General features: G+C 35.6%; 1 protein-coding gene across 4 annotated transcripts in view; it reads right to left on the bottom strand.

Moving 5' to 3' along the window:
- Positions 1-410: 410 nt before the first annotated feature.
- Positions 411-18,156, bottom strand: part of SCFD1 (sec1 family domain containing 1) — a 106,378-nt gene continuing 88,632 nt past the window's right edge. For all 4 annotated transcript variants that reach the window (XM_038544391.1, XM_038544393.1, XM_038544392.1 and 1 more), the window contains 4 exons: positions 17,380-17,413; positions 15,823-15,888; positions 5,848-5,916; positions 411-629 (listed from right to left, as the gene is read on the bottom strand). In XM_038544391.1, the coding sequence (XP_038400319.1) occupies positions 606-629; positions 5,848-5,916; positions 15,823-15,888; positions 17,380-17,413 (193 nt within the window). In that variant the 3' untranslated portion in view covers positions 411-605. The remainder of the gene's footprint in view (positions 630-5,847; positions 5,917-15,822; positions 15,889-17,379; positions 17,414-18,156) is intronic.

The following is an 18,156-nucleotide window of genomic DNA, read 5'->3' as shown; positions in this document are numbered from 1 at the left end:
CGATTTAGCGCCGCCTTCAGCCCAGGGCGTGATCCTGGAGACCCAGGATCGAGTCCCATGTCGGGCTCCCTGCATGGAGCCTGCTTCTCTCTCTCCTCTCTGTGAATTCTCATGAATAAATAAAATCTTAAAAAAAAAAAAAGTACTCAAAGTCCACAGGCAACACGAGAGACCAGAAAACCATGGGAAGGTAATTTTACAATTAAAATGCATACAAGTGAAAAAAAAAATTGCATGTATGTAGGAAATTCATGAACCAGTCAAGCAACATTTGCGTATTTCTTTACACTGGCTTCAATCTTAATAAATCAGTTATCGTATTGATAATTTAACATTATATTCAGGCAGAGTTTTCTTGCCTTCCTAAGTACTTACTTTCTCAGTTATCAAACATAACAGGAGAGAGAACGTACAATTTAAAAAATTTATTTCTGAACTGCTTTATTCTTTTAATTAGTACACATTATATTAAGTATAGAATTTCCTTAAAAATTAACTCTAAATTTCACTATTTGGACACTGGTATGAAGAAGAAAACATCTGGCTCTTTTGACTTTTCTTTTTACATTTATCCAAGTAGATTCTCATATTAAGGTTCTTCTGTGTTACTTTTGTCCAAGTTGTGACAGCTAAAACAAAACATAAGAATGGCTTTATTTTAATCACAAAAGAAATTTATGCATTCAAACATATTTGTAAACACCTTAAAAACGAATGCTTTAATCATGGTAAAATCTAGGCTTATTTCGTTCACTGCATGTATCTAGAATAAATTTTCACTCAACGTTTACCCCCACTTCAAATGTTTAAAGTTTTGTAGATCTTTAAAGAAAAAGTATCACCAACATAGGTAGAAATTCAATTAATGGAAAATAAAAACCCTGAGAATAAAGTTAATATTAACCCAGTATGTAAATGTCAAGAAAAAAATCTCATGTGCAGCTTTAATGCTCACAGTTTACTTCTCCATATATTTTAATTAGTTTGATATTTCTAAAACATCATTAAAAAGAAAAAGAAAGGCCTTCAATTCTGGAAGGTTGGGTAAACTTCTACTGGCCTAATACTCCCAGGGATTGCAATTATAAACTTTAAACAAAATACAAAAACCAACTCCTGGAAGACAGTGGAGAACACCTGACAGCCAGTGGGTGGGGAAGGAACAGACACTAGGAAGGAGAGGCTCCCACTGGTGAGTTCAACCTGAAGAACCAGAGAGCCAGTGGGGCCAACTAAAGCCACTGAAGGTGAGAGGAAATCCTAGAAACAAGAAGGACAGAGTGAGGGAGCCCTATATTCTATGTATAAATTTTAACCAAATCTGTGGGGAAACCCTGAACCACACAATGAGCGAGATTAAGAAGCAAGACTGGGCTGTTGCCCGTGCCCGTGAGACACACCTGGAGGTCTGAGTCTCATCAGGGTCAGTGTCTGCTAAAGGCCCAGATCAGCACTCCAGAGAATCAGAATTCAGCTTCCAAAGAAACATTGTTTCTAAAACATTCAGTAATCTAAAATTAATATATGATGGAGCAGGAAAATCAGACCCATTCTTTAGGGGGAAAGACAGTGGAGACAGATGGTGAAATGGATGATCTATGGGCTGTAATTAATAGAAAAGGGTATAAAAGCAGTTATGACAACTATCCTCAGTGAAATCACGGAGACTATGTTCACAATGAAAAGACAGAACACTTGAGCAGAGAATACAACTATATTAAAAAAAAAACCCAAATGAATATTCAAGAACTGGTAAATACAACATTATTCAAATGGCAGAAGGGAAATAACAAAGGAAAGCGTGAATCTGAAGATAGGACAACTTAAATTAGACACTCTAAAGGAGCAGAATCAGGGGTGCCTGGCTTGCTGAGTTGGAAGAGCATGCTACTCTCGATCTTGAGGTCAGGAGTTCAAGCCCCACACTGGGTGTAGAGATTACTTAAATAAGTAAACAAACAAATTAAAAAAAAAATTCTTACCCCCCCCCCACCAATCCCAAACAGAATACTCAGAGATGTGTGGCATAATATAAAATGCTGATCATATAGGTGAATGGAGTCCCAAAGGGAGAGGAGAAAATTGGACATAAAAATATTTGAAGAAAGAATAGCTGAAAATTCCCTAAATTTGGAAGATATAAACTGATGATAGATTTAAGAAGCTCAGTGATCCCTAAATAAGATAAATGTATAAGAATTCACACATAAATACATCCTAACTGCTGAAAACCAAAGATAATGAGGATATCTTGAAAGCAGCCAGAGAAAAATTAAACATGATATGTAAAATTATATTGATCTGAGTATTACTAACTTCCTATCAGAAATAATGGAAGGTATAAGATTGTGAAATAACATCTTTAAAGTTTGAAAAACTGTCTAGAATTCTTTATCCAGCCAAAATATTTAAGAATAAAGGTGAAATACATTTTCATATAAAAGGAAATTAAGGTAATTCACTGCTAGCTCCTGAGCTTATACTGAATGCTAACAGAAGTTTTGCAGTCAACACATGGAAATCAAAATCTACTAGAGTTGGTAGAGATAAAGAACACTGGAAATCCTATCTGTGTAAATACAAAGGATTTCTTTATGATACAGATAACTGAGGTACAAATGATAAGAATGTCCACTGTCTTATGGGGTTAATGATGTATGTAGAGGTAAAATATATCACAATCAGAATAATTGCTGAGGGAATGGGTCTATATGGTTGCAAGGTTTCCATATTTAACGCAAGTGGCACAGTATTAATTCTAGCTTATAAACTGTTAAAGATATATATATTGTGATCTATATAGCAACTGCTAAATCGATAATGCAGAGATACAGCTCAAATAAAAAAGTGTTTAAATAATAAGAAGGTAGGAAAGGAGAAAGATGGCCAAACTATTTCAAACTAAGAAAGCAAACAGTAAAATGGTAGATCCAATAATTACATTAGATGTTAACAGACCAATAGGCACCAATTAAAAGGCAGAGATTACCAGAATGGTTTTCTAAAAAAAAAAAAAAAAAAAAAAAAAATCCAATTATATGACACCTACAAGATAAACACCTTTAATATAAATTCATAGGTAAGCTGAAGCAATCAGATGGAAAGTTATAACCTGCAAGCCATAAGACTAGAGTAGTTAATTTAATACCACATAAAGTAGACTTCAAGGAAAGAGGATTACCAGCTGAGTAGAAGAATATTACATAATAAAAGGGTACACTCATCAGGAAGACACAGCAATCATAAATCTGTGTATACCTAATAGAGCTTAAAAATAAGTGGACATTGACAGGACTGAAAGGAGAGCCTGACAGAACTAAAGGGGGAAAGCATTAATTTCACAAACATAGTTGGAGATTTTATTATTAGTCTTTTAGTACCAAATAGATTTAGACCAAAAAACCCACAAAGCAACAAATCAATGAAGACATAGAGGATTTAGGTAATGCTGTTAACTACCATGACCAAACTGAAATTTATAGAACATTTCCCTCAACTGCTGCATAATGCATTCTTTTTAAAGTGCACATGGAGTGCTTAGTAAGAGACCATATGTTGGGCCATAAAAGAGATTGATTGATTGATTGATTGATTGATTGATTTTTTTAATTTTATTTTATGATAGTCATACAGAGAGAGAGAGAGAGAGGCAGAGACACAGGCAGAGGGAGAAGCAGGCTCCATGCACCGGGAGCCCGACGTGGGATTCGATCCTGGGTCTCCAGGATCGCGCCCTGGGCCAAAGGCAGGCGCCAAACCGCTGCGCCACCCAGGGATCCCAAAGAGATTTAAATCAATTTTGAAACAGTAAATAATGTGCAGAATGTTCTATGACCACAAAGTAATTAAATTAGAAATCAATAATAAGATATCTAGAAACCCCAAATACTTGAAAACAACAAATCTTTAAATTATACATGGGCTAAAAAAAAATAAAACCACCACGTATATTAAAAATATAGAATATGGTGATGAAAATACATTAACATTTGTGAAATGCAGCTAAAACATGGTTTGGATTTTATGGCTTTATTATTTTTTTTTCCAAAGATTTTATTCAGAGAGAAAGTGCACAAGCAGGGGGAGAGGCAGAGGATGAGGGAGAAACAGGCTCTGCACTGAGCAGGGAACCTGACGAAGAGCTTGATCCAAGGACTCCAAGATCATGAGCTGAGCTGAAGGCAGGTGCTTAACCTACTGAGCCACCCAGGTGCCCCTGATTTTATGGCTTTAAATGCTTATGTGGAATTTAAGAAAGAAAGCAGATGAACATAGGGGAAGGGGAGGAAAAATTTAAAAAATGATGCAATCAGAGAGGGAGACAAACCATAAGAGACTCTTAACTATAGGAAATAAACTGACGGTTGTGGGAGGGGATGAAGTAAACTAGGTGATGGGCATTAAGGAGGGCACTTGATGTAATAGCACTGGGTGTTACATGCAAATAGATGAATCACTAAACTCTACCTGTGAAACTAATAATACACTATACATATTAATTAATTGATTTTAAATTAAAAAAAGAAAAGAAAAACTAAAGAACTTGATAAGATCCCAAAGTAATCAAAACAAAGGAAATCAATGAATAGAGAAATTAGCATAAACATCTGGTAGATTAAAAAGATTAATTAAATTGAGAATTATCTAGTAAACCCAAGAAAAAAATATTCCATTTAGTTTTGCCTATTCTAGAACATTATATAATCTGTGGTGGAAAAGTATCAAGAGCATGTTTTTGGGCAGGAACTAAGGGCAAGGACTGCCTGGGCATGGATCATAAAGGAACTCTGAGGTGTGATGGTTCTACACCCTGAATAGGAGTTTGTGCTGAATTATTCAAGTGAACACATCTGACAATACCTAGGAATATACACTTAAGATCTGTATATTTCACTGTTGTCAATTTTACCTCCAAACAGTACAAAACAATAAAAACCCTCAAAAACTAAAACCCCTAGGCAATAAAGAATTAAGGGGAAAGTGCACTGATATCTTTAATTTTCTTTGAAATGAATAAAACTATAGCAATGAATAGAATGAAGAATGGATAAATGAGTATTGCTTATAAAGCAATACAGTAAAATGTTAATGAGGAGTATACATGTGTTCACTGTATCTTCCTGAACTTTTCTGTATTCTGTCAGTGGGCAACTACATTAAGGTTAGAAATACAAGAATCACATAATGAGGATAAGAAAGTTGTTCTGGAAAATGATGCTAGCAATAGCTGCTGAAAATGAGTATAGCACGCTGTTGTGATTTTTATGGCAGCCAATGCAGAGGTGAGTGAACATTACTGGTGAGACTACTGAGCATCCCCAGTAGTTAAGCTTAAAAAAAAAAAAGAAAAAAAAGAAAAAAAAAAAGCTAAAGTTAATGTAATTAACAGAACATTAGCAGTTCCTTCAAGAAAAAGAATGTATAGCCTATGTACATCTCAGCTACTGCTGTCCTTAATGTTCAAGTGAATGTAATTCCATTGTATCTACTGCATAAAACTATTCCGCTACCCTCATCCAGAGTTACTTAATTTCTTAGCCCAATGTGTGATATGGTTGGTAAAGTCAGAAATGTGGACAGCGTATAAGAAATGGTGATTTTGCTTGAGTACACTATTCCAATTTTAAATTCTCTGAATTTACCTTTTCATAGATTTGGAATAATAGAAATAATATTATTTACCAGAGTTTTCTGTATAGTTTTCATGGTAAAACCTGTATTTTTATAGCTCTATGGCTTTTGGCTTCAAGCTGGGTCAAATGAATATGATGATTCTCTTGCTCTCTTTTGACAAACAACAACAGCAAGTTATGGTATGTTAAAAGAAACTAACAAGGTATACTTTACCTGTTTTATGAACTGTGTAGCATTAAAAAGTTCACTGCAGCCATATAAAATGTGTTTGCCTTGCTTCCCCTGTAAAAGAAGAGAACTCATACAAGTAACAAGTAATATTCTCAATATTCCCAAGAAAAGTGATCAAGTCTAATAAGACTTTTTGTTATTCTTAAAGGTTTTTTGAGGGGGAGGTTATAAAATTTTAGTATACACATATTTATCCTAAAATTGCATGGAATAAAGTGGTGAAATAGGCATAAATTATTTTTAAAAAATGTATTAACATACATACACTGCTGGTATCATTTATACTGAAAAGAGAAGGCATCTGATGACAGCCACATTTCACAGGAACAACAATTATTTATAAAATCCCAGGCCAACATTCTTCCAATGTAAGATCTATATTACTTGAAGAAAATATTCCTGGAGTTTTGTTAGGCTAGCAGTAGGATATAGTATAAGTTGCATGAACTGTCACTGCAGTCTCATTTGTGCAATACAGTATTTACATATCAACATACTGTAATCCATTTTTATGACCCCTCATGAATGAATTTCATTCCTAATTTTGGCAGAATGCTATAACCCAATTACAGCAGTCAAAACTTCTACTGAAGAATTCTGCTAAGTCCTTAATGCTGAAATTATTATATGTATTGTGTACTTGAAGGAAAATTCATTTCTTCTTTAATGTAAAAAGCTTATTCCATAACAAATACAGTAATTCATCAAGAAACAGAAATATGGCTTTGTATCAGCTGAATAAAAATAGTTCCCTGAATAAATGTCCTCACTGGCCATTTCTGAGCAAAACAAGTCACACCTCACTTCATTTTTGAAAAATGAGATGTTATGTGCAATAACTGTAACAGGGTTGATCATATAAGTGGGATTATTGAGGCTACATAGGTTATACTTACACAAGGCATTAGTAAAGGTAGAGATCACAGCATAGTAGGATAAAGAAAGCAGAGGGAAACATTAGAAGGGTCCAAATATTCTATGCACAACTCCCAGGATCCCATCTCAGCACAGGACACATTTTATTTTCAATTGTCAACCACCAAATTATAGAGAAGATAGACATGCCCCAATTGCAGGGGAGCCCCGGTCTTTCTAAAGGAAGGGTCTTTTATACCTCTCTGATCATGTAACCTAAATCAGGCTACAGGACCAGGCTCAACACCAGAAGCAAGAAAACATGACAGAAATTAGGTGCAAATCATCAATATTTTCATTTTCTATTAAACAGTGCTGACACGCCAGTGCAGGTTGCCCCCAATCTATGTTGGTCCCTAGCACAAGACTCTATTCACTACTAGTTAGTACATGATATTCACATGTCAGCATCATGGCTCTCAAGGCTCCCCGAGATAAGCACAGGGCTGAAACAAACTAGTGGAGATGAATCCTGTACTGTAAGTTTAAACGTTGCAGTCTACCCATATTCCAGTGCAAACTTATTCTTAATTATGCACAAACTTGGTACTTCCTCCATCAAAAACTGAACTTTGTGAAATGTACCAATAACTGGATTCAAGGTAACAATTATTAACTAAATCTAGTTCATTCTCTAGCCAATCACCTTCCATCAAGAGAACAGCCTGTGGTGGCGTCAAGTTCAACTACCGATACATTTGGTTACTTACTACCAACTTTTTTTTTGTCCTTTTGGGTTCAGCACACTCTTACTCCCAAATTGTTTTTGCATATTAGTACATATTATTTCTGCAACTATAAAAAGAAACAAAAGGCTACTGGGACAGCTATTCAAAGCCTGTTGTGTGCTTTATGTATTTGTCCAGAGCATGTATGCAAATGACTGAGTTCCCAAATACCTTTGAGAGTCTCAACTGTGATTTCTTTTGGAAATGTGTCTTCTAACCTCAAAATGTCTGATAATGTTATTGGAGAATCAGATATTATAAATTCCTAAACAATACTTGTGCTTTAATAAATACACCTTCACATGTAAATGCCTGCTCTCAAAGTTAGACAAATTAAGATAGTTATTTATGTGATTAAAGGATTGACTACCGGTTTCATTTCACAACTGGCTCCACTAGTATGTTCAAAAGGTCAATGTCAGGCAGCCTGGGTGGCTCAGTGGTTTAGCGCCGCCTTCAATCCAGGGTGTGATCCTGGAGACCTGGGATCGAATCCCACGTCAGGCTCCCTGCATGGAACCTGCTTCTCCCTCTGCCTGTGTCTCTGCCTCTCTCTGTGTCTCTCATGAATAAATCAAATCTAAAAAAAAAAAAAGTCAATGTCTATGCAGTTCTTTCCCCCAGTATATCTCATGTGTAAGGCAGGTGCATCTTTCTTCAGAGATGTGCCTTTGTGAAGCACATCATGGGAGGGTACTAGAGTGTCATTTATCTTTGGATCTTTTAGGTACACACTAATGTGGTGGAGCCAGCATGTCTATGTATCAATCACAGTTTTCTTTTTTTTTTTTTTTTTGTAAGTTGAGGCTTAGACTAAGAGTACATTTTTGTTTTGTTTTACTCTTTGACCTCCACCTGTTTCTTCCTCTGGCAACCAGCAATCTGTTCTCAATGTCTATGAGCTTATTTTTAAGTTAATTTTCAGAGAGAGAAAGAGAGAACAGCAGGAGGGGAGGGGCAGAGGGAGAGAGAGAATCTCAAGCAGACTCCACACGTGGAGCCTGACACAGGGCTCAATCTTATGACCCTGAGATCATGACCTGAGCCAAACTCAAGAGGTGGATGCTTAACCGACTGAACTACCCAGGCACCCTATGAGCTTTTTTTTTTAAATGAGTCCACACATAAGAGAATGATATGGGTTTTGTGTTTCTCTTGTCGTAGGATAATGCATGCACACACAATTTCTTTACCATTCATCTATCAATGGATACATAGGTTGCTTCCATATCTTGGCTACTGTAAACAGTGCTGCAATGTCTATGAGGGTACAAATGTCTTTTCCAGTTAGTGTTTTTGTTTTCTTTGTATAAATACTCAGAAGTGGAATTGCTGGACAGTAGTTCTATTTTTACTTTTTTGAGGAATCTGCATACTGTTTCCCATAGTGGCTGCACCAATTTACATTCCCGTCAACAGCACATGAGAGTTCCCCTTTCTCTACCTTGTTGCCACACTTGTTTTTTTGGATAACAGCCATTATAACAGGTGTGAGGTGAATTTCATTATGATTTTGACTTTCACTGATGATAAATGGTGTTGAGCCATCTTTTCATGTTTGTTGGCCATCTCTGTCTTCTTTGGAAAAAAAGTCTATTCAGGTCCTCTGCCCATTTTTAATTGATTATTATTTTCTGGTGTTGTGTAAGTTCCCTATCTATTGTGGATATTAACCCTTGTCAGATACATTATTTGCAAATATATTTCCCACTCAGTAGGCTGCCTTTGTTGACATTTCCATTGCTGTGGAGAAGCTTTTTACCAGGATGTAGTCTGATTTATTTTTGCTTTTGTTGCTTTGGCTTTTGGAGTCAGATTAAAAAAAAATCACTGCCAAGATCTATGTCCGTCAAGTTTACGGCTTGTTTTCTTCTAGGAGTTTTATGATTTCAGGTCTTATGTTCAATTCCTTAATTCATTTTGTTTTTTTTATTTTTTTTTCCTTAATTCATTTTGAACTAATTTTTGTGTATAGTGTGAAATAGAGGTTGGTTTTATTCTTTCACATGTGGCTGTGTAGTTTTTCCAGTACTGTTTATTGAAGAGACTGTCCTTTTTCCATTGTACATTCTTGACATCTTTGTTGTAAATTAATATATCATATATTGCATGGGTTTATTTCTGAGTTCTCAATTCTCTTCCATTGATCTATGTGATTATTTTTATGCCAGCACCATACTGTTCTAATTACCATAGCTTTGTAATACAGTTTGAAATGAGAGCACGTGATGCCTCCAGCTTTGTTCTTTCTTAAGATTGCTTTGGTTATTAATGGTCTTTTGTGCCTCCATACAAATTTAGGATTGTTCTAGTTCTGTGAAAAAATGCCATTGGAATTTTGACAGGGATTAAAATGAACCTGTGGACTGCTTTGAGGGTTTTTTTGATCCATGAACCTAACATATCTCTTTGTGTCTTCAATTTCTTTCATCAATGGCTTATAGTTTCCAATAAAGTCTTTCAGTTTCTTTGTTAAATTTATTCCTCAGTATTTAATTTTTTAAAATGTGATTGTAAATGGGACTATTTTCTTGATTTATCTGATAGTTTGTTATTAGTGTATAGAAATGCAACAGATTTTTGGGCACTGATTTTTGTATCCTGCAACTTTACTGAATTTATTAGTTCTGACAGTTTTTTTTTTTTTTCTATATGCCATCTGCTAATAGTGACATGAGTTTTACTTTTCTTTTCAAATTTGGATGCCTTTTATTTCTTATTCTTGTGTAACTGCTCTGGCTAGAACTTCTAATACTATATTGAATAAAAGTAGCAGAAACAGGCATACTTGTCTTATTGAATGTTTTCTTAAAATTAATTTCATCAAATGCATTGCTGACATATCAAATAGCAGTTACATTATGAGTTAAATTACTGTATTATTTTCTTTGCCTTCCTAACAAAACTGGCATTTGCTGAATGTGAACCAGTGTAAATTAAAGGCCACGCTAGATTATTCTCCATTCTTGTAGGTACAGTCCTAAGTTTTGTTTCATACTATAAGGTTGTACTGATAAGGGGTTTTAATGGCATAAAGGTGACCTATGAAAAACTCGTACCTGTTATTATACCAAGTAATGAAAGACTGGATATTTTGACTCAGGAAGAAGAAAAAGAAGTCTATTCAATTCAACAGTGCACTGGAGGTGTTAGCCAGGTGGTTAGGCAAAAAGAAAAAGAAAAAAGAAAAAGGAAAAACATCCCAGATAGTTTAAGGAAGAATTTAAAGTAATTCTATTCACATATAACATGATCTCCTATACAGAAAATCCTAAAAATTCACTAAAATACCTTAGAACCAATAAATTAGTTCAAGAGGGCTGCAGGATACAAGATTATACATAAAAATAATTTTTTATTGGACTGAAATGAGCAATCCCAAAATAAAATAAAAACAATTCCATTCATAATAGCATAAAAATATATAGAAATAAATTTAATAAAAGAAGTGTAAAAGCTTATGCTCTGAAAACAGCAAAAACCAACAGAAACAATGAAACAACAACAACAACAACAAAAAACTGTTGAAAGCAATTAAAGAAGGTCCACACAAACAGAATAGAATCCCATGTCATGGATCAGAAGACATGACATTATTATTTTTTAAAGATTTATTTATTAATTCATGAGAGAGACAGACTGAGAGAGAGAGAGGCAGAGACACAGGCAGAGGGAGAAGCAGGCTCCTTGCAGGGAGCCCAACATGGTACTTGATCTTGGATCCCAGGATCACGCCCTGAGCTGAAGGCAGATGCTCAACCACTGAGCCACCCAAGCACAAGACATAACATTATTAAGATGAAAATAGTCTCTAAACTGATGTATAGAGTCAATGCAATTCCTGCTAGAATCCCAACTAAATTGACAAGTATTCCTATGGAAGTGCAAAACACCCAGAAAAACAATCTTGAAAAAGAAAAGAACTGAGAGTCCTGAAATAAACTTATATATGGTCAGCTTATTTTCAACAAGGCCACCAAGACCATTCAATAGAGGAAAAATGGTCTTTTCAATAAATGATGCAGGGATAATGTGGACAGCCATATACAAAAGAGTGAAGCTGGGCTTTATTTCATACTACATGACAAATTAACTAAAAACGGATCAAAGACCTACATTTTAGAGTAAAAATGCTTTTCTTTTAGAAGCAAACATAGGGGTAAATCTTCCGACCTTGGGTTTGACTTTGTCAAATTTGGATTTGGGATTCCTAGATATGACAACAAAAGCATGAGCAACAAAAGAAAACATATATTGGATTTCATCAAAATAAAAAGAACTCTTGCACTTTAAAAAACACCATTTAGAAAATACAAAGACAACCTAAACAATGGGAGAAAATTTCTGCAAATCACATATTTGATAAGGGACTTCCTTCTAGATTACATACTCTTAAAACTCCATAATAAAAAGGCAAAATAACTCAACTATAAAAATGGGCAAGGATCTTAGTAGACATTTCTCCAAAGATATACAAATGGCCAAAAAGCACATGAATATGCTTCACATCCTAATTCACCAGGGGAATGAAAATCAAAACCACAGCGAGATACCACCTCACCCCCACCAGGATAATCAGAATCAAAAAGCCCAGTAACAAGTGTTGGTGATGATGTGGAGAAATCAAAGTCTTCATACACTGCTTGTGTGAATGCAGAATGGTACGGTCACTTTGGAAAACAGACTAGCAGTTCCTCAGTTAATAATAAAAATTATGACGACTCTGGAATTCCACTCCTAGGTATATACCTAAGAGAAATGGAAACATACAGAATAACACTAGCTTATTACTTAAGGTTTCTAGTTGACAGCAACAGGTTTCATCCAGAATAGACAATCATTTTGGATTTGGATTTGTAGACCTGATTATTGGAACAAACATCTTTAATATTCTATTAGAAGCCTCAGCAGAAACTGTTTCAACGTGGACTCCCTTCTTATATTACCACTTGACAAAGTTTTGCTGCAAGTGCCAGTTCAACAAGCGGGTTATGAAACATTGTATAAAACAGACTCAGATACCTTAACATACACAAAGTAGGAGACTGACTGCAAACTGTAACAGACATTTGAAACATCTTTTTTCTAAACTGGGCTGGTCTTTCTGAGACACAGTGGCTTTGTAGGATGGAACGTGTGTTAAAATATAAGTGATACAATTAAAGAGGATAATTAAAAGTGGATAGATTGTTGAGATTCAGCAGAGAAAATAAGGAAGAGATGAAAAGGGATAATAACACAGGAACTAACAAAAATTTATTCTGCATTTCTAAAAATGTTTCTCTATGTGTTCAGGGATATGCAAACAGACACCAAGACACTACCTCTAAATCTGTCTGAGGAATGATGCAAAGGGCTGTTTCTACTTTCTGCCTGTCTAAACTGGGATTAATAGGTAGACCAGACCGTCCTATATGTATGGTCACACTAACTTAGCCTTACTTCCTATCTCTGGGAATGGACAAAGGAGAAAGCACTGGCCACTCTCAGACTGCTGCTAGCTCTATGGATCAGGCAACTTGCTGAATCTGACAGTAAATCTTCTAAACCAGGGGCCGAATTCTGGGTAAAAATGACCAACAAATGAAAGGAGGAAATCTTGACTCTGAAAAGGAGCCAGTAAGTGCATAATGAAAAGGTAACATTATCTCTGTACCTTGTAAGAGGCCAAGAGCAAAGAAGTAATACTTTGAGCTATATTTAGACATGCCCAAGGCCTGTAGAAATTGCCTCTATTTGAAGCTGAAGGTCCAAGATGGGTTCCAGGATTTTAAAGAAAGATTAAATCTGCAATTACCCATATTGTATGTCCTGATGATGCTAATAACATCTAGGGGATAAACACTTAAGAATAATTCTAATCCCTCTTTTTTCTCTGACAGTTTCTCATTTTACAGGTTTTATATATTCTGTAAGACCCCTCGGGGGAGGCAAAATTAGGATACAACTGCCACCAAAATGTATATAAGAAAATTTGTTCAGCAACAAAACCAAAGACCACTGCATAACTGTTAACCTAAATGATGATCTATTAAGAACGGTATCTGGGGGATCCCTGGGTGGTGCAGCGGTTTGGTGCCTGCCTTTGGCCCAGGGCGCGATCCTGGAGACCCGGGATCGAATCCCACGTCGGGCTCCCGGTGCATGGAGCCTGCTTCTCCCTCTGCCTATGTCTCCGCGCCTCTCTCTCTCTCTGTGACTATCATAAATAAAAAAAAAAAAAAAAAAGGAACGGCATCTGGATATAAGAACTTAAAATATCTGTTGCGTGCCTGACTAGTCATAGTATCATGTGCCTACTACTGACACACCGTTTTTTTTGGGCTTTAAAGGATAATAACAGGAAAAAAAATCGTAAACTGAAACTAAGTAAAAGATACAGGCCTTACTCATCTCTCAGTGATAATCTGATATTCTTCTGATAAAAGTGATTAATGAAAAAAAAAACTAGACTTAATAATTATGTTACAAGAACCAACTTATTAACACATTTCACAAAATTAAAATTTCTATAGTAGAAAGACTTAAGTTGTCAAGCTTATATATGATTAAAAACAGGTTTGCAGTAGAATATTTGGTAGACTGCAATGTTCCTTCAAAATTATGCCTGCATCTCAGCCACTATACAAATGACTAATATTTTGGGTTTATCCTTTTTGTGTTTCTGTTGTACAAATATTTACAAAAAAGCAGAAAAAAGAATGTTGATGAGTGGAATTAAGAAAGCTGAACCAAGATGGTGGGGGGGGGGGGGTATGTGGAATGTATAAGTACAGGAGTAATTTCAGCTGATCTGTTGCAGCCCTGTGTTTATCCCAGAGAACACCTAGAACAGTCATATTTTTGACCCTTTGACAAACCTGAACAAAACAGATCAACTAGTGATTAATACAGTCCCATGCAAGGCTCATAGAGAGACCAGGAGACAACTTGCACCTGTCAGTACCCATTTATAGAAATTGTAGACTGATGGTTTGTACCTGGTTTCTGTTATGTTCCCTTGGTTTCTGCTTTTGAACTGGTCATGCAGCCTGGTTCTGGCTGTATGACCAAAGAGAGATATAAAAGACACCTTCTTGTTCAAGATGGATGCTCCCTGAAGACTGTGGCATCTTATACAGATCTCGGTGGTTCACACTCTGAAGATGAAGTATGTCTTATGTAACTAAAGTAGGATCCCAGTTGTGCCTGATAGTTTTGAAGCTCTGTTACATTTGTCTTTTCTTTTAAATCTCCTGCTGTACCAAAATCTCAACCTTTTTAAAGCCTTACATAACATAGGACATAAGGAATGATCATTATTTAATGTTTACTGAATAAATGAAGATTACAAAATGTCACACAACTGATAATTCTGTTGCCCCTACCTTTTAAATGTTGTTTTGCTCTTCAAGTTACACTCTTTACTTAATATTCTTTTGCTTAATTGTCTGTCACTCCCTGCTGCTGTCAGCTTTGAATAGCACTCTACTTCTAATCTGCTATCTCCTTTTTGCTAAAAAAGCGACATTCCAAGTGTGTTAGAAGTATGTTGCTGATTTAAGTAACGGGATAGGAGAAAAGTGCTTATTATTCATGTAAAGGGTTCTGTAAATCCTTTCAACAAGGGAGACTTTTTGGAAGAGGAGCTTATTTGAGGACTCTGAACATTTATTTTACTTTTTTGAGAGAGAGAGAGAGAGGAGAAGGGGGAGAGAGAGGGAGAGAGAGAATCTTAAGCAGGCTCCATGCCCAGTATGGTGCCCGAAGTTGTGCTCCATCTCATGACTCTGAGATCATGACCTAAGCCGAAATCAAGAGTCAGACACTTAACAGACTGAGATGCCCGGACACCCCATGGTCTTTGAACATTTAGAGTCAAATTCAGATATATAGCTGCCGAGTGCCTGGGTGGCTCAGTGGTTGAGCATCCACCTTCCACTCGGGTCATGACCCTGGGGTCCTGGGATGGAGTCCCACATCAGGCTCCCCACAGGGGGTCTACTTCTCCCTCTGCCTGTGTCTCTGCCTCTTTCTCTGTGTCTCTCATGAATAAATAAAATCGTAAAAAAAAATAAGATACATAGCTGCCAAGTACGTTACATCAATAAGATACATTATTTCCCAGATCAACTACAATTTTAGACCAGAAATGTGATAGGGAATAGGAAAACAACAGCATATGGGCATTTTCTTCTATATGAGGACTTTTAAACTACCTCTAGAAAAGAGGGTATGTACGAATCAGAAAGCCACCAGAAAATGCTAGTATGCTAAAAACACAGCACAACTGTGAAACATCAACTGATTAAAGAATAAAAAGGCCAACATGTACCTTTATATAGTCAACAAGATTTTGGTATTCAATGTAGTTGCCTCCTCCCACCACGAAAACAATTGCCTAAAAATGCAAACAGAAAAAAACAAAAACAAAAACAACCAGGTAAGTTGAAAGAAACAGAATTTTAACTTGCACACAATATGGTTTTTAGTTTGGAGCATATTCCACAACTTATATATTAAAAAAAAAAAGATAGCAAAAGGTCACATTCTAAGTGCCTAGTGCTACTTCAATTAAAAGAAATTTGTTTCTATAAAGTGTGTAGAGGAAAACAAATTTCATTCATTCTTCAGTTAAGTAACAGCAAATAAATCTAAAGGGCTTTCTCCAAAATGCTGTTTAAAATTTGAGGTTATTTATTGTAGGTAGGAAAAACAAAACTTGGCATTTACATAATTTCTAAAATGTGCTTTACTGTATTTATTTTTATTGAGAAGCTTCTTGTATTTCAAATGAAAAGTCATATCTTCACAAAAGGTTGGAATCTAATTTTAGAACCAAGTTTCACACATATAAAACTTTTACTACAGCCTTCTTTTTCTGTAAGTTACCCAATCTTGTGTCCATTCTTTTTTTTTTTTAACGTTTTTAATATTAGTTTCAGGAGTACAATACAGTGATTCAACATTTCCTTACAACACCCAGTGCTCTTCGTAGCAATTGCCCTTTAATCCCACCCCCACCTGCCACCTCCCCCTCTTAGAACCCTAAGTTTGGTCTCCATAGTGAAGAGTCTGTTTCCTGGTTTGCCTCTTTTTTCCCTATGCTCATTTGTTTTGTTTGTTAAATTCCACACATGAGTGAAATCATATAGTGTTTCTTTCTCTGACTGATTTCACTTAGTGTAATACACTCTTGCTCCATCCATGTTATTGCAAATGGCAAGATTTTGTTTTTATGGCTGAGTAGTATACCAATGCATATATATATCTTCTGTACCCATTCATCAGTTGATGGGCACTTATATGAAAAGATGTGCAATCAACATCATACATCAGGGAAATACAAATTAAATAAAAATTAAAACCACCATGAGAGATATCACCTCACATCTGTCAGAATGGCTAAAATCAACAACACAAAAAACAAGTGTTGGGGAGGATGCAGAGAAAGGGGAACCTTCTTATACTGTTGGTAGGAATGCAAACTAGTGCAGCCACTGTGGAAAACAGTATGGAGGTTCTCCAGGAAGTTGAAAAAAGAACTACCCTACAATCCAGCAACTGTACTACTAGGTATTTACCCAAAGAATATAAAAATACTAATTCAAAGGGATACATGCACACCAATGTATATAGCAGCATTGTCACAATAGCCAAACTATGGAAACAGCCCATGTCCATTGACTGTATCAGTTATTTTTAGCTTGAATTATTCTAAGTAATTTTATAAATCAGGAAAATATGGTTACTAATATGGTTACACAGAACTGGATTTGTCAAGATTACCATACAGTAACGGTAATAAAGCCATAAAGATGAAGATAATTCTTCAAGACTGCTTGGCCATCTTCCTTTTGTTTTAGAGACACAATTTTTAGATAGAACTTACCTCCTGGAATGGATTTTTGTTCCTTGGAACTGAGCTGCAACAAAGAAAAATGTACTGAAAATTTCACCCAAGGCTTTCACTACAAACAAAAGAGGTATGGGAAACACACACATGCACCTACAATTAGATATGTATTTATAATTTTTCTTCCTTCACTTTCTTTGAGGCTGGGTCCTTTAGTTTTGTGTACCCAAATAGTGAATTGGGATGCAGAGGAATACACTAGAAGAGATACATGTGTCAGTATCTAAAAGGGAGTAGGACTATTTTTCTCTTTAAGATAAAATCTAAGAGAAAACTGAGAGGGAGAAGGAAACACTGAGCAGCAGCTCTCAGAAGGATAAAATCTGGGTATGAGGTAAATTGCTAAAGTATATATTTTAGTACTAAATCATATAAAATTTTACTATCCTCAACATAATTTTATAGTTTGTCAGTACCTACATTTGTGAAAAAACTATGTAAACAGATGTATGGTAAGTAACAGAAGGAAATGGATGGGAGAAGGGATTTGCATTTTGCTGTAGCTTATTTCTTTGTATTTATATATGCCATTATATATTATTACATATATTAGCCACATACTTATAATGTATTTAAAAAATATTTGGTGTCCACGAGACCTTTTATTTTTTTATTTTTTATTTTTCCACGAGACCTTTTAATTAAGGTATTCTTCAAAGCATTTGTGAGTCAGACGTGGATTTGTTTCAGTGTTAAAAACAGGCTATATAAAAAGAGAACTTAGATTTTCCTCACAAGCAATTTCTGAAAATC

This window comes from Canis lupus, chromosome 8 (assembly GCF_011100685.1).
Source record: "Canis lupus familiaris isolate Mischka breed German Shepherd chromosome 8, alternate assembly UU_Cfam_GSD_1.0, whole genome shotgun sequence".
In the NCBI taxonomy this organism is placed as follows: domain Eukaryota; kingdom Metazoa; phylum Chordata; class Mammalia; order Carnivora; family Canidae; genus Canis; species Canis lupus.
Note: the sequence above shows the minus strand (reverse complement) of the source record. Positions and strands in the feature narration are given on the sequence as shown.